This window comes from Adiantum capillus-veneris, chromosome 12 (genome assembly GCF_014529385.1).
Source record: "Adiantum capillus-veneris isolate H3 chromosome 12, ASM1452938v2, whole genome shotgun sequence".
Taxonomy (NCBI): domain Eukaryota; kingdom Viridiplantae; phylum Streptophyta; class Polypodiopsida; order Polypodiales; family Pteridaceae; genus Adiantum; species Adiantum capillus-veneris.
Genome location: NC_140942.1, coordinates 128,717,460 through 128,741,876, shown reverse-complemented (window position 1 = coordinate 128,741,876; position 24,417 = coordinate 128,717,460). Strand labels below are relative to the sequence as shown.

Below are 24,417 nucleotides of genomic sequence, written 5' to 3'. Positions count from 1 at the left end.
CCAGACAGCTTGTCTTTCTCTTTCTCTGATCGCAGAGTAGGAGGAGTAAATCTCTCTCGGATAGATCGCTTCTATGCCAGTGACCACATTTGTGAAATAGGGGGATCTGCTTGCATCCTTACAGGGACTACTTTTTCCGACCATGTGCCAATGATTCTCATAGTGACAGACAGACAGAGGAGGGGGGGTGTGACATTACGCATCCCCGAGCGGATCTTGTTGGATCCAGAGCTTAGAGAGCAAGTGGAGGCACTTTGGTTAGAGAGCCTAGACACGCAGGACACCCCTGCTGGTAGAGTGGCCTCTGGACTGGCAGAGCTTAGTTGCTTCTTCCTTCAGGAATCCGCAGCCCGTTTGGCTGTAGCGAGGGAGGATGAGAAGCACCTTTGACGAGGAGTTGCTTCCTTACAGAGGATGCAAGAGCTACATCCAGACAGCCCTTGGTTGGAGGAGCAGATGCAGCAGGCTAGTCAGGAGTTGAGTAGCATTGAGGAGCAGTGCCATGTGTTTTCCTTCCATCGACAGGCATCTCAGTGGACCCAAGTTTGAGACCGAGTTACTGGGGAGTTTTTTGAGATAGTGGGGCCACATCATGCGCACAACAGTGTTAGTCAGTTGAGGAGACCTGACGGATCAGTGGCCTCAGAGCCTGAGGATATGCGTGCAATTGCTACTAACTTCTATCGTGATCTGCTGTCAGCTGAGCCTTAGTCAGAGCGCCAGGATGCATCCACAGATCAGGTTTGGGCACAGATGCCTTGCCTTGTTACCGAGGATATGTGACAGAGGCTTGAGCTCTCTCCACCTAAGGAGCTTCATGAGGCCCTCAGAGCACTCCCCGTGGTAGTTGTCCAGGGGAGGATGGTTTGATCCAGAGCTTTTTCTTGGAGTATTGGGACTTGCTTGGTTCAGATCTGTGTAGCACATTTCAGTACGTTTTGCTCACTCGCGAGATGCCTGACAACATGTTTGAGGGGTTGATCTACATGATTCCCAAGGAGGGAGGCTCCTTGGATGAGATTCGACAGTGGCGATCCATTACCATCCTCAACTCATCCTACAAAATTCTAGCAAAGGCTCTGAGTTTGAGGATTCAACCACTACTAGAGAGCAATATACATGGGACTCAGACAGGTTTTGTCAAGGAGCGCAGCATCCTTGACAACATCTTTACTTTTTGAGAGCCTTGCGCATCTCCGAGGAGAGGATTTGGTGATACTCAAGCTCGACTTTGAGAAGGCTTACGACAGAGTTGACTGGGACTTCCTGGAGGGCACTCTACATAGGATGGGTTTCACAGATGCTTGAATTAGAGGTGTCTCAGCTCTCTACGGACGTGCACACAACGCACAATCAGGTGCTCTTGGCAAGGGGCCGAGGGGAGCGTTTCCTGCTCATGCGTTCGGTCAGGTAGGGTTGCCCTCTTGCCCCCTTTCTCTTCCTATTCTATGCTGAGGCGATGAGCAGATTCTTGACTTCTCAGCAGGTTGGCCTACGTGGCCTTGAGCTCCCTATTAGGGCAGATAAGCTTCTTGATGCTAAATTTGCTGATGACTCAACCTTGTACTTGGAGGGCCAGGAGGCCAAACTCTCGAGGTGTTTTGCTGGGCGTCAAGTTGCCAGGTGAGGGTTTCAGATGGATTCCCCCACGGACTGCAATTCGCTACTTGGGCTGTCAGGTTGGCCTGGACTTGTCTCCTGAGCAACAGACTGCTCCACTCCTCTTGTCCATTAGGAGGAAGTTGCTACACTGGAGCTCGACATGGCTCTCTTTGGCAGGCAGAGTTGTAGTGGCCAACCAGGTGTTGTTGGCTACTATGTGGTACATTACATCTTGCTGGATCTTCTCGAGATCTTGTATCAGCTAGTTGGAGAGGCCGATCAGGAATTTTCTTTGGTCAGGGAGTGACACTCAGTCAGCCAGGGCCAAAGTAGCCTGGCAGCTCATCACTCTACCATGTTCTCAGGGGGGTTGGGGATTATAGACCCAGCACAGTAGAGTAGAGACCTTCTTGGGAAGTTTGTTGTCAGAGGACTGCTTGCAGGGGAGGAGCCGTCGAAGGAGTTGTTACTTCAACAGCTAAGAGCTCGAGTGCCTTATACGGAAGGCCCTTGGAGTCCATCCATTAGGTGGATGTTTACAGAGATGCGCAGAGTTGGTATGAGCAAGAGACTGGAGGACCGATTTGCTGTGAGTCTACTTCGCTCTTGGGAGCAGTTGCGGCATGGCCTGCCCACGTGCATGGAGGAGCGTTTGAGACAGCCCCTTGTTTGGAACTCCATGGTTAGCACTCAGAGAGGCCACTTGGTTGGCTCGTCTTGTCCCCCTGGCCAAGACTGTTCTGGATTTTTGACTGGAGCTGATTCACACTCTCAGGGGCTAGTCCGAGAGACTCTAGGGCAGCTCTGACTGCATGCGGGAGCGCAGAGAGGCCTTCCTGCGACTCTGGCGCCCAGGGTCTTTCTTCACCATGGTCCAGGGGACACTTAGATGGCACTCCCATCCACCTGTGTGGCTTTTTCCTCCTCCCATTTCTTGATTTCGCCCATTGTACATATTCTGCTTTTTCATTGGGAGAGTCTCCCCTTGCTCTTGTTGTAGCCCTCTCTAGCAGAGGTGGTTGTAGCCCTATGGGCAGCTTTATTAAAACTAATGGAAGGATCTCTTTTCCAAAAAACATTTATGTGCCTAGGGCCCATTCTTTGGCACGTTTCCGTGTGGAAGTGCAGAGCAACGGGTTCCGGCATTATACTGAGTTGAAGCAATATAAAGAATTACCGAAAAGGGTGCCACGGTTTGGGCCCAGTGCTCTCTAGGGGTGGAACTCCGCCACTCCGTGTCTCATGTGTCGTGCATCTCTTTCAGTTCAATTATTTTGAAGTGCTAAAAGCCTGTCTCCTTTGTTCTTTTCCATTGGCAAGTGGTGCCTTCCTGTTATAGTGGTCGAGGCACTCACCAAATCAGTCTCCTTTATGCACAGTTTATAGAACCTCCCCAGACACAAATATGCTCGCTTAGCTCGTGAGTCTTCCGGAGAGCTAGCACTATAGGGGGATACTACTTGCTCTCCTTTATGCACAATTTATAGAACCTCCCCAGACACATATATGCTCGCTTAGCTCTTGAGTGTTCCCGACACTTAGCACTATAGGGGGAGACTACTTGCTCGTAATAGGTATGGACAGATGACATCGTGATTTCAGTTACACGGTTTCAGTATGGATAGATTGCCTCCTTTCCAGTACTCTTTGGATGCAACCTCTGTCTATTATGCACACAGAGATCACCAGGCTCATTCGTAAAGACACTATCTCAGCTTGACAACTAGGAGGACTTGGATTCAACCAGCACGACGAGAGTTGGGTATGAAGATGGCTTTCTATAGAGAGCATCTTCTCCATCCGACAGAGGACGGGTTTGTGACTAGACCTAGTTACATGGATACACATTTATCTTGGGGGATACAGTGCGCTATTGGTCAGTTACGCACCTCTTCACATCAGCTCGAGGTCGAGACTGGCAGATTTAGGGGGGATACCTGCAGAGGCTAGGATATGCAAGCTATGCCATTTGGAGCCTGAGACAGAGCTGCATTACATGTGTCACTGTCGGGTGTACTACGAGATACGGGGACGATTTCATTCTCTTCAGAGAGGGTTTTGAACTGTTATACAGGGTCATGCAATATCATGATCAGAGATGTCTTGGGTTACTTTAACTCGAGCTATGCAGACACAGATAGAGCCTATTGCAGAGACCAGCAGAGAGAGAGTCTTTGAGACAAATTATAGAATTTTCTTGGACTACCAACTGGGTAGACAGAGGGGCACCCCACTCAGCAGAGCCCAGAGATCACCCACATCAAAGTAGGGAGATTCAAACGCCCGTGATTTGGGGGTACCTCACAGCATCGATGGAGACTATGACAGAGGATACGGATCACTTTAGCTCGACATGCGAGACACCCAGTACGAGTACTTACCATGGTGGGCATGAGTTTTAGTGAAGCAAGTGATACCAGGCTAAGTAGGGTTAAGGAACCCTCGTCTTTAAATGGAGGTGGAAGGAAATAGGTGTAGGCAACCTCCTCCTCTCCATGCTAGGTCCCAGGATGTCCTAGCAACTGCAGTCTGCAATAGTTCTCCATCCTCCAACGTCAGCCAGTAGGCTTGAGAAGTAATCTCTAGAGCTCACATGGGCCCATGGTATCCACATGCCCCATATGGGCCATGGTAAGTAGCATGAGAATACAAGAAATAACCCAAGGAGTCAAATTTGGGGAAGTGTCTATACAATACCACATGAAGCAAAAGCTATGGATGAGAAAGGAGAGGTACCAAGATCCAGTTGCCTCAGATTTTCAGGCATTATTCTGATGTTACTTGCATGCAGAGGGAAAAGAGAGGAAGGCCCCAAAGGGGGTGACCATTGTGAAGCTCAGAGGGGGGAGCACCCGCAGGGAGGGGGGGTAGTTAATACCCATCCCACATCCCCAATCTATTAATATAAGAGTCAACTACCAAGGTCAGAGGGGGTGGGCTCCTACAAGGTTGGGCCCCCCTCGGGTCAAGTAGTCACCTAAGATGAAGTTCCCACACAATGCCAAGGATTTGCAAGTTATGCCATGGTTCCCATATACACAAAGAGAGGGTTCAAGTGGCAGGCCAGCTACAAGCAAGGTTTCTCTAAGAAAGTTTACGGGTAGTTTGTTAAGGCGAGATTAAAATGACCTTCAGAAGGCAATCCACAAAACCCCAATCCATTGATCACCAAGCCAAGGGAGGGTGGGTTTCCACTAAGGAACCCATTAGGATCAATGAATCCCATAAGAGATTACTTACTGTTCTTAGTTGAGCCATAGTTTCCACCAACTTATGAGAGTGATTCAAATGACAGGTCCACTCTTTGACTAGGTACAAAATCAAGTTTGAAAGGTAGTTTGCAAAAGGCAAGGAACTTCCAAGTTTTTAGTTACAAAAAAACACATGTAATCCTAGTCTTATGAACAGGCTAGGTCTTGAATAGGGTTTTTGCATGAAGAGGTAGATATTGGTTTAGTCAGAGATAGACTGCCATATGTATAAATATGTGTGTGTGTGTGTGTTTAAATAGGCTAGGTCTTGAATAGGGTTTTTGCATGAAGACCTAGGTAGGTATTGGTTTAGTCAGAGACAGACTGCCATATGTATAAATATGTGTGTGTGTGAGAGAGAGAGAGAAGCACCTAGCTCTTTCCATGTAATTATCAAAGAGATGTTTAAGCAACCTGCGTCAAGCTTTCAATTGGAATAGCATCGACATCCTCCTTCTGCAAAAGAAACGCTTCGACCTTGCTCTTAAGTTCTACCTTTCTTTGCTCTCTGCGGTTGACCAGTTCAATCGGTAAACTTCACACATGCACACGCACATGCACAAATGCTGCATTTGACACACTTGCATAACGTAATTAGTTAACATGCATGCAAGAGAGCACACACTATGTTTTCTCAGTTGTTAAATATTGCTTCTTTATAGACAACCTCTATAGTAGAAACGATGGAAAAAGACTACTACGGGTAACACTGACTGTCCTCCAGTTATTCATTATCATACACAAAATTGTGCTTAACGATCAAGAAGTTTACAGCATGAAATTGTCTCCAGCTAAGCAAGCACATGCACCCAGCTCACACACACACTCTTTTTTTTTGTAGTCTTTGGGATTAATTTACGAGAGGGAAACCTCAAGGCGAGGAAAACCCACAGAAAGGATCATATACAAAAAAAGGACATAGGAGTGTTCGGCTGTGAAAGAGGGCTAAACGCATTCATAGGAAAGCTGATGTATCTCTAGGGTGATATCACCAACTTCCAAGGCAAAACGTAAAGATTTCCTAAGGGAAAGATTGTAAAATTGAAAAGGATCCGCATCAGAGCGATGGAACATACAGCCATTACTTAGATGCCACAAGGGCCAATAAGCCCAAAATCTGACCCCCACAAAGAAGACCGCAAATCGCTGTAAGGAACGTGCGAGAATGCCAAAAGCCCAAAACAGTTTGTGGCAGACCATAGAGGGGAAACGGAGCCGCATACAAGCTAATATGCGGCAAAGAAAAACTCTAGTAATGTAGCAATCCCAAAGCAGCTGACTAACAGTCTCTTCTGAAGTCGAACAACGGACATAGCAAGAAGAGCAGATATGACGTGCACTGAGAAAAGTGCCCACCTGGAGAACTCCAAGCAAGTATTGCCAGAGAAACAATTGCTCCTTCAAAGGCAAGTGGCTCTTCCAGAGGGTCTATGACGTGCACTGAGAAAAGTGCCCACTTGGAGAACTCCAAGCAAGCATTGCCAGAGAAACAATTGCTCCTTCAAAGGCAAGTGGCTCTTCCAAAGGGTAGAGACGCGAGAGTGGTTTCCTCCACCAGGTATCACACTTGTGCATTGGCTATATGGCTTTACAGTGGTAACCAAGCCAAGGCCGTGGTAGAAGAAGAGCATAAACTTGACTGGCAGAAATGGCCTCAAAAGGCGGGTCACGAAAATTCCAATCAAACATGTAGGTACCATCAACCAAAGGCGGAATGGGTAAAAAATGAACCAGCATGTGCTGAAGCTCTCTCCGAAGCTAATGGTAATGCATACCCAATCCAAAACGGCAAGCGGCAAGGGGAAACTGAAAAGTGTAGCCCGCCTCATCAATCACGTCACCAACTAAGCTAAGGACAGGACAAGAGAGAGAGTATGCCTGGCGAGGAATCAACCAAAGTAAGAGAGAATGCTTGACTCCCTTCCCGCTGTTGTCTACCATGCCATGATAAATGAATTGTAACATCTTTCCATGCAGAAATCAAAATGGAAGTAAAGGGACATCTAGAAATGTGTCCTTCACTGTCAAAGGTGGCAGCGGAAGATGAAATGAAGACAAGAACTGGCTTGTGATCTGGTGGGTACCTCGACTCGAATCTAGAACACTTGCAATGCCAAACACATGAACAAGGCACACCTGGGGAGAAGAGAGATTACTAAGGTAGAGAGAGACAGGACATCTGAGAAAGAGAGAAATGAAATGAAATGAAATGTTATATTAACGTCTTCAAAAGGCCAAAATGACCTATGAGACCAATCAGTTACAAAATAGTGAATCTAATACCATGTCTGGGTACAAAAGAACTAGAAGTGGAACAAAATACTACTACTACTACTACAATCTAAAACTACGTGGGTGTAGCAGCTGATACAATAGGTACCCGGTAAACTGGATGTAACAGTGTGAGAAACAAAGATGGAAGAAATGGTGAGGATCCATCCTCATCTGCACTCTGGATGTCGAGAGAGTATGGCTCGAATCTTCTGTTGTAGTCTCCGTCGATGCTGTGTAGCTCCTCTCCTCAGTCGCGGTCGTCTGTATCTCTGTAGCTCCAATGCTCGGTCGATGAGAGTGCCAGTAGTGGTCGAATGAGTGTGGGACGAGCTCTGCAGTGGTGGCTGCTCCTCTGGCTGTCCCATATCTAGTGAAAAGAAATCTGTAATGTGTCTCTGGGACTGCCTCTCTCTAGCTCTCCCCAGTAAAGTGTCTCTATACCTGTGTAACTCAAGTAGATATAGTCCAAGACATCTCTGATCCTCATAACTCATGACCCTAGATAGAGGACCAAAACCCTCTCTGAATAAGCAGTGGAAACGCCCCCGTATCTCATAGAACACTGTGCAATGACATATGTAGTGCAACTCTGTCTCTGGCTCTCTCTGGCATAATCGGCATATCCTGCTGTCTGCTGGTATCCCTCTGAATCTACCGGTCTCAATCTCGAGCTGATGTGAGGATGTGCGTATCTGACCAATGGCACAACGCAAACCATGAGACATATGTGTGTCCATGTAGAGAGAGAGAGAGAGAGAGAGAGAGAGAGAGAGAGAGAGAGAGAGAGAGATATGTGAAAGGCTCTCCATGCTGATAACAATCTGCTCATACAAGTGACCAAGGGTTGTCCGACATAGAACTGACAAGCCCAATGGATAGACTCGAGGACACACAGAACTGCGACTGCTACTGACACTGCCAACTACTCCTGCACACGAGATCACTGACACGGTCACAATATGGGCTGGGATCACCACCGCTGATCCATCTCCTGGCAAAGGGAGAGAGAGAGAGAGAGAGAGAGAGAGAGAGAGAGAGAGAGAGAGAGAGAGAGAGAGAGAGAGAGAGCTGGATCTTTGCTCTCCTAGGCCGGCACAAGAAGATAGTGCTACGCCTCTGACTGAGATGCCCACGGGACGGGCTGCCCTGAGATGATCACAAGGAGGGGATAAATCTGCTGCCCATGTCTGTCCTAGCACTGGATCACCTCCTGCACAAGCGTGCCATCATCTGCAAACACCTCCTAGGCTGCCCACCAAAAACGTTGGGAGTTGCTAGGGAAAACGCTGGAAGAAGCTGATGAAAAACGCTAGGTGAGCTGGAGGTAAAAATGCTAGGGCTGCCTGCAAGAGGATCTCTACTTGCTTCCCCTTGGGGTGCCCATGAGAGGGGCGGGGCGCCCCCTGATTGGGGCTGAACTATATGCCTATAGACTCCCCTCTCCCCTGCCTATATAGGGGCTGCCCCAACCTGTCCGACCCACACTCCCAGCCCCACGACCAAGGATAAATCCCATAAATGGGGAGTAAATAGGAGAAAGGGGCAGGGGGATCTGGTAGGGCAATGAACTGCAAGAGAAAGAATGGTATAGGGTAGAAGGAGCCTACGTGGCCATGGAACACAGCCAAAACCCGAGCTAAACATGGCTAAACACGACCTGACATGAGAGACCTACCTCAGACTGGCCGGGCACAGCCACAAAACAACCCTCACTCCCTAATCTGCTCCTGGGAGATACCAAAGCTACCATTGGATAGAAATATGAACTCTTAACACTTCCATCTTGCCAAACACGACCTCCCAGAGAGATGGTTGCCAATGACCAAAGGAGGGAGTAACATATACTAACACGACTAGGCAAGCATAAGAGCACAAGGCTTAGTTTGTTGCACAAGAGCAGGCAACAACATGGCTTTTCGAGCAAGAACATGCCTGCGCAAGTCCAAGATATTGACACCACCAAAGCGCTTAGGAGTGCAAAGTTTCCCAATCGATATCAAATGCAGACCTTGTTTGTGAGCATGCGTTCACCACAAATGAGACAAAATAGACGACATAAGAGAAGTGAGACAATGGTGAGGCCAATGCAACAATGGCAAATAGAACTGAGCCATCAAGATATTTTGAACGATTCGCAAACGAACATTTAATGGCCATGTGGATAATTTCCAGTAATGCAATTTGACATTCAAGCATTGCATAACCTAACTCACTTTTTGAGTGTGAGTGACATTCCATCCAATTGCAAACACATTCGGAGGAACAATCTCTCCTGGCCACAACAGATCATGCCAATCATAAGAATTAAGAGACATAAGCTTCGATTTGCAAAAATTGACTTTAAGACCAGCCGCAAGCCCATACAGCTCCAGGAACGTCCATAATCACTTGGACATCAGTCTCGGGATTGCAAGGCATAAACAAAAAGTTATCTACATAAGCCTGCCCCATGAAGTTCTGACCTGACAGTAACTGCAAGCCATGAAAATGACTAGCCGAAGTCAAATGATCGAGATGCATCAACAAGGGGTGAGTGGCAATAGCATACAACAATGCAATAAGGGGACATCCCTACGTAATCGAACAACAAAGAGGCCAAGGTTCCCTGAGTTCACCTTCAAGAATCCCCAAAGATGTACTCCGAGCATACAAGAAATAAACGATATTGGCTAACTTAGGACCGAACCCAAGACACCGCACAGTGTCAAAAGCCTTGTCAATATCAACTTGCATAACAAGTACATCCTGTTGTGTGTATTTTGCATATTCCATGCAAATCAAAAGATTCGCCAAGTTGTCAGTGATTTGGCGACATGGAATGAAACCATACTGAGCCAGATGGAAGCCTTGTAAGAAGGAGATCTTTAATCCGGTTCACTAACAACTTAGCCAATATCTTGCAAATGGTAGGTATCAAAGTACTTGGCCGCCAATGAGAAAATTGCTCACGAAGTGCTTACTTATGCAACAATTTCAGCAAACCCTCTTTCCAAGATACTGGCAAATCTTGTTTCTCCCATGCCGCATTTAGCATGAAAAGAAAAGGCTCTTTAGGAGTCTCCCAAAAGGAGAGGAAGAATTCTACACTAAGCCCATCCAAGCTAGGGGATCGCCAACGGCCCAATGCAACCAACACACAATGCAATTCAAAATTAGTGAATGGTTCCTCAAGGCATTGTGCATCCTATGAAGAAAGGATTGGATGTACATGAGAGAGCAACAATTGTCGTGCTTGACAAACTGCTGTAGAGGGTTGAAGAGGAGCAGCTAACACCTGCCTATAATGTGAGACCGTGGCATCAGCAAGTTCCTGTTTGGATGATGTCCAAGCGCCTGAAGGAAACATTGCACACTTAATGTCCTGGGAAACCCTCATGTGATACAGATGCTTAAAAAATTGTTTTGAAGCACAACCTTGATCCACAAAAGCCCGTTGACAAGCACGTGTCTGCCATTTATCAAGTTTCCACTTGTCATTATGCTAGATACATACATGAGATTCATACAAGTCCGACATTTCAGAGTTAGGCAAAAGTAGCGAGTCAGCCAATACCGTTGACAAACCTATTTGGCAGCAATAACATTCCCCCGAGTCCGATGCATATACTGCTTATCAATCCTGAATAGCACATTGCACCAGCATAACAAAACGAAACCAAGCAGCATCAAGATCAAGATGCATGTGGGTAAGCAAGGGGAGAATAAGTCCAGAAATTGTATCTTGAAACGCCTCATGAGTCACACACACAGACAAATACCTTTTTTGTAAATCTTTTTGATTAATTTACAAGTGGGAAACCTCAAAGTGAGAAAAACCCATCAGAAAGATCGAATACAAAAAGAACAACATAGAAGTGTTCCATAATGAGAGTGTCCCCAGCATCAAGGGCAAAATAAGAATTGCCTAAGTAAAATCTTGAACGAAGGAAAGGGATCCACACCATGCTGATGGAACATTCGAAAATTGCGTTGATGCCACAAACACCAAAATCTGACCAGTGTGAAGAAGAACGCAAATCGTTGAAGGAAAGTTGGGAAAATGTTTGTGGAAAACTGCCGAGGGAAAGCGGAGGTGCATATAAATTGATATGCTATCAAGGAAGCCCCTGGTGAAGCGACAATCCCAAAGTAAGAATTGCCTAAGTAAAATCTTGAACGAAGGAAAGGGATCCACATCATGCTGATGGAACATTCGAAAATTGTGTTACCACAAATTCCAAAATCTGACCAATGTGAAGAAGAACGCAAATCATTGAAGGAAAATTGGGAAAATGTTTGTGGAAAACTGCCGAGGGAAAGCGGAGGTGCATACAGACTGATATGCTATCAAGGAAGCCCTTGGTGAAGCGACAATCGCAAAGCACGTGATTGATAGTCTCATCATAGGCTGAACATTTGACACAACGAAAAGAGCTGATGTAACGTGCACTAATGAGAGTTCCAACAGGGAGAACTCCTAGCAAGTAGCGCCATAGAAACAAACGTTCCTTCAGAGACAAATGGATCTTCTAGATTGCACCACGAGCCTTTCTCCACCATTGATCAGCAAAGACCAAACCAAAACATGCAGCTACATGAGGAAAACGAAGCATACACCAACACGTGTCAACCACATCATCCACCGCGCATATGCCAAGGTAAGAAAGAAAGTATGCCTGGCATGGCGACCAGTCAACAAGAGTAAGAGAGAATGCTCTACTCCAGTGAATGCTTTCCAAACGTAGAGAATTCCTATTAGGTTGTTTGTTTGCCATGCCATGAAAAATGAGCTGTAATGGCTTTCCAAGCAACGAGTAAACTAGAGGTAACCGAGCAACCAAGAATATGACTCACCATCTTGCCAAACACAATCTCTAAGAGGGACGTCTGCCATTGACCAAAGGTGGAAGTGGTAACATGCTAACATAGTGAGGCAATTATGACTGTCCATGGCTGAGATTGCTGAGTAAGAGTAGGTAATAACATGGCCTTCCTTGTAAGAGCCTTGCGGCAAAGGTCCAAAACATTCAATCCCCCCAAAACGCTTCGGAGTGCGAAGTTTCTCCATTGATAACAAACGTTGCTCTTTCTTGCGAGAATTAGTGTGCCACAAATGAGATAAAATATCAGACATAAGCGACGTGAGGCAAAGACGAGGCCAATGCAACAACGGCAAATAGAACTGAACTTAACATAGGCCATTATGATGCTCTAGAAAATACGGAGCCGAGCATGTAATGGCAAATGGTCATGTGGACAATTTTCAACATTGTAATTTGACATTCAGGCATTGCATAGCCCAATTCACTTGCTGAGTATTGGTTACCTTCCATCCAATAGGATACCCCAAGTGTCTGACAATCACATGAGATCAAGAATATCCCTAGGTCACAAAAGATGTTGCCAATCACGTGCATTAAGAGGCAGGAGTTTGGATTTTTGGAAACTGACCCTAAGGCCTGCCGCAAGCCCAAATGAATGCAATGCCTGCTAAGCTCTCGCATATCATCCTGGTTATTGTGAGGCATGAATAACGAGTCATTGGCATAAGCTTTCCCAAGAAAGTCATTTCCAGAGGGTAATTGCAACCCGTGAAGAAGACCAAGCAAAGTCAAACGATCCAAATGCAACAACAAGGGGTGAGTGGCAATGGCATACAATAAGGCACTGAGGGGGCAGCCTTGCCTGATAGAGCATCCAAGTGACCAAGGGTCAGTCATCTCACTATCAAGAAGGCCAGAAGACGTACTATGAGCATACAAGAAGTATACAACATTGGCTAACTTAGGACCGAATCCAAGGGCCCGCATTGTGTTGGCAATGAAATCCCATTGTACGTATCAAAGCCTTATCAATGTCTACTTGCATCACGGTACATCTTGCTGGCTATATTTGGCATATTCCATTCCAATTAAGACATTAGCCAAGTAACAAGTTATTCATAATTTGGCGACGAGGGAGAGCAAGTAACGCCAAGTGCAATTCATTTTCAATAAAATCAACCTCCATTGCTTGTGCATCTTGAGGCGAGAGACTTGCATGCACCGTAGATAACAAAAGTTTCAGCAGAAGCCGGAGGAGAAGCACCAAATGCATTCCCAAGGCATCAGCAAGATCACGTTTCGAGACTGTCCAAGAGCCCGATCAGAGCATAACCCTCTTGATGGTTTGAGAGGCCCTTGAATGGTGTAGGTGCTTAAAAAACTATTTTGAGGCACATCCCTTATCCACAAACGCTCACACCCACATCCTCAACCCCTAACGCCAATGTGTGCACATGCACACACACCAGCATTAGGCATGCATGCAACTAAGTATAATGCCTGTCTAATTTTCTCACTTACGTTAAATCATCTCTTGATATTCCACTGCGACCATTGAGAGCATCATAGAAAGCCAGTTCTCTCTTGAGTTCTTCTATCTTCCTTTCATACAACTGCCTGAAAATAAGGTTGATTTTCAGACATAGCCATTGTCCACATAGCAATAGGGTGTGACGATGAGCCTGGTAACACTGCTGACCTTTCTATTTGTACAGAGTCCACAACTTTATTAAGCACTGCACTTGTCTTCAAATCTTTCACACGTTGTGCAAATCTCAAAGCGCTGATCTGGACATCAGCCAATCATCCCCTGTCAGTAAAAAACTAAAAATTATACAAAAAGATAACCGAAATAAAGACTTCCTAAATCTTGCTACTAGCTGCAAGTTTTGGTGATCAGCTCAAGAGAAGAGCTGCATCAATGAAAATCCTTTTATTCATACTCTTAGCACAAACAGGAGGTAGTAAGAATGTTCAAACTCATGGACAGATAAGTATCTGGAGACTACCATAGGCGCTTTGCCAAAAGTTATCAACAAATTTTGTAGTGTTGTGATTATGCAGGACCAGAATTCAGTTGAGTTACCGTTTCATCCAAGAATTCATCCTCTTGAAGGGCACAAACAATCAGCACTGTCTTGCTGTTACCACCTAGTGCATCTCTCAGCAGCATAGTTAAACGGCTTTGGCGAAAAGAAACATGCGCTTGGCCTTTACGAAGTTCGGAAACAGCCTGACCAATAGTCCTGGTTAGGAACATTTGGATAAACTAATATGTCTTAATGAAAGAAAGAATACTCCAAGAACAACCAGTAGCGAGTAGAAAATCAGGAAATATGAATGAGAGAATATCAGATGAATCATGAAAGCCTCCCTTTTTTTGAGCCTTGCCTGCTTTCTCTGTATCTGTGCGAGCATGTTTTGTGTGCGTGAGCTGTTAAGCGTCTGACACGTAAGCTGCTTCCAATTTCGATAAAAAAACGTGCAGTTTTCTAAAGTTTGGACCAGAAGCAGAGGGGCTGCCTAGAATTTCATGCATGTGGTTGGTGCCGCCTGCCAAGCGTAAGGAGAATTCCTGCTATTGCATGATTTCTTAAGCAAACTACAACCCACCTATATTTTTTCAACTAAGCACTACATTTATCAAGCCATGATGCAGTACAAACAATCCAAAATTTCTGGCATAGGAAAGTACCAAAAGTAATAAGTTTGAACTAAGGTGAACACATATACGACGTATGAATATTGAAATTGATTCTTTGTTTTTAAATGGTGTGGATCGTGGAAACCATATCTGCATAAAACCCCAGTAAGGAGGTGCATGACACCATGTTAAAGAAAAGATGAGGATGGGAACCCATGAAGAGGTGCTTCCTACTGAGCCCCATCTAGGCTGAAATTCATCATCCCATGGTGACAGAAGCTAGGCCATACCATCCAAGTTTCTAAGTGAACTCTCTTGCTATTGAAGAGATTTCAGCGACCTCAAAAGATTGTGCAACATTGAATGCTATTCTTCAATTATAAAGGTTTCCTAGTCGGCTCGCTGCTGCTCCCGCACGCCCCCCTCGCCTGCACCTGTCACCCCCCACTCGCCATCGCTAGCTCTCCCTCCCCCGCCCTCGCGCTGCACGCCTACCCTGCTGCGCGCTGCCCCCCCGCCTGCCCTTGCCTGCGTGCTGCAGCTGCACGCTGCTGTGCCTGCGCCCAGCCAGCCTCCTGCTCAGCCCGCTCCCCCCCCCCTTGCGTTCGCTGCCCTCAGCCCCTGCACACCCTGTGTCCCCCCCCCCACCCCCTCGCTGCCTGCCTCGTTGCTCGCAGCCGAGAACCTATCCCCTCCTCCCCGGTTTTGCTTGAAGGAGTCACCCTACTGCGCACCCGTGGTTTGGTGTGCTCTCTTTAGCAAGGCTTGGCCTTGCCTTCATCCCTTCCGCATTCCTGTTGGCAGCAGACACAGATGGAGGCTCATGCTCCGCCCCAGAGGGACGCTCCAGAAGCCCCCTCGCCCGACCCTGCAAAGCCCACCATCCGACTTGCTCTCTCGCCGACAGAGCAAGCTAGCCTAGCCGCAGTGGTGGAGCGCCTCCAAGCGACTTCCGTCATCTGCAAGATCATCGGCACCCAACCTAGCAGAGGAGAGGTGCGTGATCTTCTTCAGGCCCGCCTTCTAGCCGAGGTGGGCAATGTCACCACGTGCCAATAGAAAAGAACAGACCGAACAGACTTTTAGCACTTCAATAAAAACTGAAGGGAAAGAGAGAGGGCACACGCGACACGGAGTGGCGGAATTCCACCCCAGAGAGTATTGGCCCCAAACCTTGGCGCCCCTTTCGGTATTTCTTTATATTGCATCAACACAGTACAAGCCGGTACTCCAAACTCTGCACCTTCTCCAAAAAGCATGCCAAAGAATGAGTTGATGGCCTCATATTTAAAGGCCCTAGGTCCCAAAAGCACTTTACATGAAAAGCCTTCAAACTCAAAAGCATCTGGTCCAAAAGCAATGCCCAAAATCTGCCAGCGCGTTTTGCAAAAATCCGTTCAACTGCCACGTCAGCACTATCAGTGGAATTTTAGGCATGTCCGTACAACTGCCACGTCATCAGTCCATGTGTGTGTGTGTGTGTGTGTGGGTCTTGCTTATTTTGAATGTCTTTATGTCACTCGGGCCCCATCGGACGGGGTCCCATAAGTTGGTAGGACTTCTTCTTCTGTTGCCTGTTCTTCTTAGGGTTTAGGCCCCTTGGTCGTGATCTGAAGGTTGGCTCTGCTCTTCAATGTCTAGACACGTCAACAGTTTGTGACATCCCCCTTTCTTGAAAGAGAGTAATCATCCGCGATTACAACATATCTGCAAAACAACTCAAGTTAGCTCAAAATTTCCAAGGGTCATTCCGAGGGACAATCAGTTTGCTATTTTTTCTTTGTTAAGGATTTGGCTTCTTCTTTTGGCTCTTTTGATCAAGGAGTTTGCTTCTCCTTTTGGCTCTTTTGATCAAGGAGTTTGCTTCTCCTTTTGGCTCTTTTGATCAAGGAGTTGGCTTCTCCTTTCGGCTCTTTTGATCAAGGAGTTGGCTTCTCCTTTCGTCTAGGAACTCTTGATATGCTGGCGTAGTAAAAATTAGCCATCACACCCAGACCGCACTGATCTTCCACGGGTGTCTTGATGCACTAAAATTACATACCCAGGCAATCTCATCTAGTTAGGAATATTCAATAGTGGCACATCACAATGCAACACAAATGCTTACATATGCATGTTACAAGACACAACAAACAGCGCCGTTGAGCACTCCCCCAAGACAAATGGTCTGCGGTATGAAGCTACTCAACGACTACCTCGTCACTCTCCCCGCAAATAGCCTAAAAAGTTCCGGGCCAGAGGACTGTACAACCAAACGCTGTCCAGACCGTAGTTTGTGTCCCTTGGAGGTTTAAGCATACAAACAAACGCTCCCCAAGCATCGACTTGCGTCGTTCGGAGGTTTGCTAGCATACAACGGAACGCTCCCTACATCGGCCTGCGTCGTTCCGAGGTTTTCAAACATACAACGAAACGCTCCCGAGGCATCGGCTTGCGTCGTTCCGAGGTTCAAACAATACCAAAATAGTATTTCTCACTTCTCCACCCGGAAGTAAAATCACCAATCATTGAAACCAATATTAAAACCAGAGTCAAACATTTCAAATCAGCACCAAAACAGGTTCAGAACAGATACCATCCATTTCAAACAAATTTTAAACAGGATCACCAAACAAGTTCTCAAACTTAAAAAACAATCTCGACATCAGTCGAGCTCGAAAAGTCGATTGACTTTCCGTCCTGTAACCTGCACCAAAAATTAGGGTAGGTTACACCAAAAATTAGGGTTAGATTCCTTCCATAAGGTCATAGCCAACCACAATATCGTCCATCAGCTCTTGGACAGATAGTGTTCCTCTGGCGGCGATGGTAGTCCAAAGACATAGTAATCACACCAGACCTCCAAGGTTATCAACTCAAGAAGAGACATCTACTGAGTGATATCAAGAAATTTCAAGTTATAATATGCGAGGGTTTCCATGGCAAGCATTTTAGGATACCCCACTCTGGCAGAAGTTACACTCCGAAGGAAGATGTCAGAAACCATATAACTTCGAGCAAAAATGTTCTTGAAAGCTTGCCAAGTACTTGGAATATGCTGCTTGGTAGCTATAGACATCAACATCTGCATGGCATTGCCTTTGAGAAAAACTGCAGGTCGAAACAAATCTTGGATCCTTCTCTTGCAAGTGATCTTTATGGCTTCTGCCTTGTATGAGCGGTGAAGCCGAGAGCATGCCCGATGTGCGATGAAGTAAGGGTGGGAGTGACTAGTAAGTCCGGTGTCGAGACTCGAAGATACTTCAAATAACAATTTCTAGTAGTCTTTGGTTTGCTCTGTTTGCTCTTTTGTAGGACTGATATGCTTTCAGAAAAGCACACGCCTGATGCTCTGATACCACTGTCACAAGACGGGCACCACGTGCCAATAGAAAAGAAAAGACCGAACAAACTTTTAGCTCTTTAATGAAAGAGAGAGAGTACACGTGACACGGAGTGTCGGAATTCCACCCCAGAGAGTATTGGCCCCAAACCTTGGCGCCCCTTTCGGTATTTCTTTATATTGCATCAATACAGTACAAGCCGGTACTCCAGACTCTGCACCTTCTCCAAGAAGCATGCCAGAGAATGAGCCCATGGCCTCATATTTAAAGGCCCTAGGTCCCAAAAGCAGTTTACATGAAAAGCCTTCAAATTTAAAAGCATTTGGTCCAAAAGCAATGCCCAAAATCTGCCAGTGCGTTTTGCGGAAATCCGTACAACTACCAAGTCAGCACTATCAGCACGTTTTGCGGAAATCTGCCACGTCAGCACTATCAGCGGAATTTTAGGCCTGTCCATAAAACTGCCACGTCATCAATCCACGCGCGAGCGTGTGTGTGGGTCCTGCTTTATTTTGAATGTCTTTATGTCACTCGGGCCCCATCGGACGGGGCCCCATAAGTTGGTAGGACTTCTTCTTTTGTTGCTTGTTCTTCTTAGGGTTTAGGCCCCTCGACCGTGATTTGAAGGTTGGCTCAGCTCTTCAGTGTCTGGACACGTCAGTAGTTTGTGACAGGCAAGATTCTCGATGTTCAATTTCTTGGGCATGGCTACTATCAGATAGAATTTGAGACTCCCGAGATGGCGTCCAAGGTCATTGCAATGAGCCCCCTGGCCATTCGAGCAGTTCGCGCATACTTTCAACAGTGGAGCCATGGTTTCTACCCAGCTACCGACGTTCTTGTCGAGGAGGCAGACCTGCCCATCTCAGTCTGCTTCCCCGACCGTTGCGGAGGGAGTACCTTTTGCTCCTTTCCAGGATAGGCTCAGAGATTGGGACCGTCCTAGAGACACCTCGCATGGCAGCCTTTGTAACTGCCAAGGCGGCCGTCATCCCCACAGTATGTGTTCTGGTTCGAGACACCCACACTCTCCCGAAGGTCATCTTACTACGTCGGGTGAGTGGAGGTTGGTTTCGTCAAAGCATGGAGTATTCGGGTCTCCCGAACCAGTGTTATATTTGTCGTCAGATGGCCCATCTTGCGAAGGCCTGTCCACGGAGGAGACCCCAACCTACACCTCAAGCTCAGCCCCAGCCTTCAAGGGCTGGCCAACAGTAGCAGATAGAGTCACAGGGTACGCAGGCAGAGCCACCCTTCAAGCCTGGGGCTCAAGCGGAGGAGGGTTGGCAGCAGGTTCGTGGTCGACGCCGACAGGGGCCACCTTGCTAGCCCGACACTCGGAGTGGTCCCCAGGCTCCAGTCCAGCAACAGTGGGTTCCCATAGGGAATTGTTTCGACCCTGTTCAGTAGGACGACCCTCCACCTCAGCCTCACCTCCAACAACCCCTCCCCCCATCGAGTTCCCCTCCTCCCTCCACCTCTCCACCTTGCCCTCCTTCCTCTGCCGCTCCCCGCCCCCCCTCTCCTCCCCCTCCCGCTAGCCCCCCTGCTTCCACATCTCCTCCCCCTCCTTCCCCGCAGCCGACCCAGGGGGCAGGACCATCCTCGGCTGCTAGGAGATCTCTAGGTAGCCCTTTTGCCACGAGTCGCTTGGCGAGAGAGGGACAACCTTTCTTGCGAACCCCCCTTCTGGTGCAGATGTTCCCCTTTGCAGCAGTTCCTTGTGGATTGACGAGTTTCGACATTCGTCGTTGTTGGGATTTCTTTGCGTACGACTTTACACGGTTTCTCGGCGACCCCTCACTAGACTTTGAGGCAGCTTCCTTCAGAGTTCATGTATCGTTCCTTGCAGCTAGAGGGATAGAGGCCCTGGACTCAACAATTGGCTTCTCTTTTCCCTTATGCGGCAGGGACCAGCCTGGACCTTAGACTCAGTGTAGAGTGGCTGCAGGCACATGCCCTCGAGTTCTCTCACCACATAGGAGACCTAGGGATTACAGACTTGGTTCAAACTTTGTGGCCGTTGGCCAAGTTTTTAGTGACACCTCCAGACTCGGCAACATGTAGACTTATTGAGGTTTACTTCTTTGCTGACACGTAGAGCCCGCCATGCTATGTACACATACATTAAGGACTCCTAGTCAGAGGAGGTTGCCTTGCGCACGGCTCGTTCTTCTTGGGCTTGGGCTAGACACTCTTTGCAGCCACGCCTATCTCGGGGACACTCGGATGGGATTACTCCCCATCCAAGCCAGCCTCGAAGATAGCACGGTGCGCTGTTGTTGCAGCATCAGTTCTCTCTCGCTCTCCATGAGGATTGTCTCATGGAACGTACAGGGATTGGGTGGGCCCCAGTTTCAGCGCCAGAGGGTCCGACTACGTCAAGAGCTTCAGCGATGCCTTGTGGGAGGAGAGATTGACCTTCTTATGCTACAAGAGCATTATCTGTGTGAAAGCCGCATTAGACGATATGGTCAGCTTTTGCGTGGGCGGTATGAGACATTCTGGTAAGGTGCATTTGGACCAAGTGGCATCCAGGGAGGGGTATGTATGACTATTGGGGACTCTTGGCAATAGGCCATTGTGGACAGAGGTATTATTGTGCCTGGCAAGGCTCAGTGGATTACTATGCAGGTTCAGGGTTGCCTCTTGGGCTTCCTGAACGTCTATGCGCCCAATGTGGCGAGTGCATGTGTACAGTTTTGGTCTCACATTGTAGAGTCTTTGCCGCAGGTAGAGCAATGGTGCATGGGGGTGACTTCAACATGTTGAAGGACCCCTCTGATAGGATTGGAGGTAGCCATACTATTGTGCATGGAGTTGAGTTGGCAGCTTGGGAGAGGCTATGTATGACTGTGGGTTTCACATGAGTGGCAACACTCTGGCTTTGTGAGGCGGTGAATCTATCTCGGATAGATTGCTTCTACACTAGTGACCACTCCTGGGTCTTGGGTGGGACAGTTGGCAATCTGGCTAAGACACTTTTTCGGATCATGCACCAATGATCCTCACAGTGACAGATAGACAGAGGAAGGGGAGCACGATGCTACGCATCCCTGAGAGGGTCTTGCTGGACTCTGCGCTCAAAGAGCGAGTGGTTGCTCTTTGGACAGAGGGCTTAGACATGCATGACTCTCCTATTGACAGAGTGGCCTCTGGACATGCTCAGCTTAGTCGGCTCTTTCTTCAAGAGTCCATGGCCCGCCTCTGGCTACAGCGAGAGAGGAGGAGCAGCGCCTCCGACGGGGCGTTGTTTCCTTGCAGAGGATGCAGGAGCACCATCCAAACAGTCCCTGGTTGGAGGATCAGTTGCAGCAAGCTCGTCAGGAGCTTGCGAGCACAGAGGAGAGGCGCCATGAGTTTGCTTTCCATCAACAGGCATCTCAATGGACCCAAGTGGGTGACAGAGTGACAGGGGGTTTCTTTGAGACAGTGGGCCCCCGACATCCGCACGCCAGAGTCAGCTAGTTGAGGATGCTTGACGGGTCAGTTGCTTCAGAGCCAAAGGACATGCGTGCAGTTTCTTCAGACTTTTACCGTGACTTGTTGTCAGTAGAGCCTTAGTCAGAGCGTCAGGATGCATGCAGAGAGCAGTTTTGGGCACAAATGCCTTGTCTTGTGACTGAGAAGATGCGCCAGAGGCTTGAGCTGCCCCTTCAGCTACAGGAGCTCCACGCGGCCCTGAGAGCACTTCCCCGTGGTAGTGATGGTTTGACTCTCAGTTTTTTCTTAGAGTACTAGCTAAGCCTCTATTCGCAATTTGGAAGGTGGTAGAGGAGATCGTTTCATGCTCACACGTTCGGTTAGACATGGCTGCCCTCTTGTCCCCTTCCTCTTTCTGTTCTATGCTGAGGCGATGAGCAGGTTTTTGGTTTCACAGCAGGTTGGCTTACATGGCTTAGCGCTCCCTATTCGGGGCGACGAGCTACCGGATGCTGAGTTTGCAGACGACTCAGCTTTGTACTTGGAGGGCTAGGAGGCCAACCTACACAGGTGTGAGCAGGCTCTTGAGACTTTTTGTTGTGCATCAGGCGCACTGATCAATTGGAGAAAGACAGTGGCTTTCTCGGTTGGCAGTGCTCCTATGCTTGATTGGCTGCCAGGTGAGGGTTTCAAATGGATCCCCCCAGGGATTGCAGTTCAATACATGGGATTTCAGGTTGGCTTGGACTTGTCTCCTGAGTAGCAGATTGCTCCCCTCCTTTTGTCCATTAGGAGGAAGCTGTTACATTGAAGCTCAGCACGACTTTCTCTGGCATGCAGAGTTGTAGTGGCCAACCAGGTGTTGTTGGCTACTATGTGGTACATTACATCTTGTTGGACCTTTTCGAGTTCCTGCATCAGCCAGGTAGAGAGGCGGATCAAGAATTTCCTTTGGTCAGGGCGTGACACTCAGATAGCCCGGGCCAAAGTGGTCTGGCAGGTCATCGCTCTACCTTGTTCTCAGGGGGGGTTGGGGATCATAGACCTAGCACAGCAGAGCAGACTCCTTCTTGGGAAGTTTGTTGTCAGAGGACTGCTTTTAGGAGAGGAGCCCTAGAAGGCGTTTTTGCTTCAATGGCTTAGAGCTAGAGTGCCTCAGGCTGGAGGCCCTTGGAGACCTTCGATTAGATGGATTCTCACAGAGATGCGCAGAGTTGGCCCGAGTAGGAGACTGGAGGACCATTTTGCTGTGAGTATGCTCCGCTCCTGGGAGCAGCTGAGAAGAGGCCTGGAGCAGCACCAACCTACTTGCACGGAGGAGCGCCTGAGACAGCCCCTTGTTTGGATAGCAATGGGGAGTTGGCTTTTACACAGTGGTGTCTCGGTAGCATGTGCGCTTGTGACCATCCCTTGGAGAATCAGTGCCACTATTTTTTGGGATTTCCCTATGACACAGCAAGTTTGGCTTCGGGTCCTTCGGCTGATGCCAGTTCTTTCCACTGCACGGCAGTACACTTGGGGGGCAGCTGCTTGGTCCACTCTCACGGGCCCTGCATTACAGTTTGAGCTATCTTTCACCAGCAGGATAATAGTGATACAGGGGGGTCGACCTACACCCCAGTCTGCTACAGAGCTTAACCCACAGGAGTGGTGCAGTGAGAAGGAGGTGTGTTGGGAGCTCGTCTGTGGCCTGACACTCTGGTTCATCTGGCGGGCCTGTTGCTTCCTCATCTTCGAGGCTCGCCTTGTGCCACCAGCGGAGACTGTTCGAGAATTTTGGCTGGAGCTGATCCATACTCTTAGGGGACAGTTCGAGAGACTTCAGGGCAGCTCCGACCGCATGCGGGAGTGCAGAGAGGAGTTCCTTCAACTTTGGCGCCCTGGGCCTTTCTTCACCATGGTCCGGGGGGAGCTCAGCTGGCACTACCGTCTACCTGTGTGGCTTTTTCCCCTCCCATCTCCTGATCTAGCCTCATTGTACATATGATGTTTTTTCACTGGGAGAGTCTCCCCTTACGAGTGTTGTAGCCCTCTCTAGTAGAGGTGGTTATAGCCCTATGGGCAGTTTCATTAACTAATAGAAGGATCTTTTTCTCAGAAAAATAAATAAATTGTGCAGCATCGCTAAAGGAATCCCGTCATATTCCATTGTGTAGTGTCACCCCTGCTGCCACTCGGGGAACCAACTCAGGTACACAAGGGGTGAATATGATAAACTGCATCAAAGCTGAACTTCCGAGCATCCGTAATACTCCAGAACCAACTCTACATAAGAAATAAATACCAAAATATAGAGTCTTTCCAAAAGCACCACAAAATGCTTATTCTATTTCAAACGAACATAGCAGGTGGAAATTGACAACCCCCTTTCCAGGTTCAATTGCAACACAAATACTAAAATACTTCACAACACACCTAAAATGACTCAGAAATTCCCAAGCTGCCAGGTGTAGGATGCAGAAGCTCTGGCACTGGTTGAAATTTCAAGCAATGCCTAAAAGGCAAGAAACACCTAGACATACTCCACTAACCCCCCCACAAATCATTACACATGATTATGTCAGATTTTGACAACTACAAAAGGAACAGTGCAATCATCGCTTTGATCTCAACCTAGCACTTTACTAATTCAAACACTGCTACTGTGCAGGTAATTCTTAACCTCTGGAGTTTCCCATAATCTTTTTTGATGAAGGAAAGAATCCGAGAAACAAGCTTCAGTGCACCGATAGTAAGAGCTTGCCTCCTGATACCAAGTAGTCTCTTTAGACAAAGAACAATATTCAAGCAAGCTAAACAAACATCTGAAACTATAGTAATGCTTTTGAAATCTCATACCAAGAAGTGCCAACCTGCTCAAGAAATGTCAATGACTTATTAATATTCAGAACTTCTTTTTCTGATTGCCGAGCAGCATCTATGCACTTAAAACGTTCACACCCAGCCAGATCTACAAGGTTGAGTTTTGCAGCAGTTCTATCAGGATGATCTCGCCCTTTTGAATGCCTCTCAACATAAATAGTGAACATGCAATGGGACCTATTTGAAAACTGCATGCAAAATTGCATCATCTTCTTTAAACACTGAGTAAGCAAGCT

At 47.6% G+C, this 24,417-nt stretch overlaps 1 protein-coding gene across 12 annotated transcripts in view; it reads right to left on the bottom strand.

The window, feature by feature from the left end:
• Window positions 1-24,417, bottom strand: part of LOC147446495 (kinesin-like protein KLP1) — a 181,004-nt gene that overhangs the window by 65,444 nt on the left and 91,143 nt on the right. For 6 of the 12 annotated variants that reach the window (XR_015189870.1, XR_015189875.1, XR_015189869.1 and 3 more), the window contains exons 6-11: window positions 24,172-24,369; window positions 23,982-24,065; window positions 14,016-14,162; window positions 13,629-13,717; window positions 13,451-13,546; window positions 5,268-5,361 (exon numbers count right to left, since the gene is read on the bottom strand). Coding sequence is in view for 3 of the 12 variants with exons in the window: in XM_086525707.1 (XP_086381833.1) it covers window positions 5,268-5,361; window positions 13,451-13,546; window positions 13,629-13,717; window positions 14,016-14,162; window positions 23,982-24,065; window positions 24,172-24,369 (708 nt within the window). In the remaining 9 variants the exon portion in view is untranslated. The remainder of the gene's footprint in view (window positions 1-5,267; window positions 5,362-13,450; window positions 13,547-13,628; window positions 13,718-14,015; window positions 14,163-23,981; window positions 24,066-24,171; window positions 24,370-24,417) is intronic. The other 6 variants (XR_015189872.1, XM_086525708.1, XR_015189874.1 and 3 more) reach the window with 5 other exon arrangements.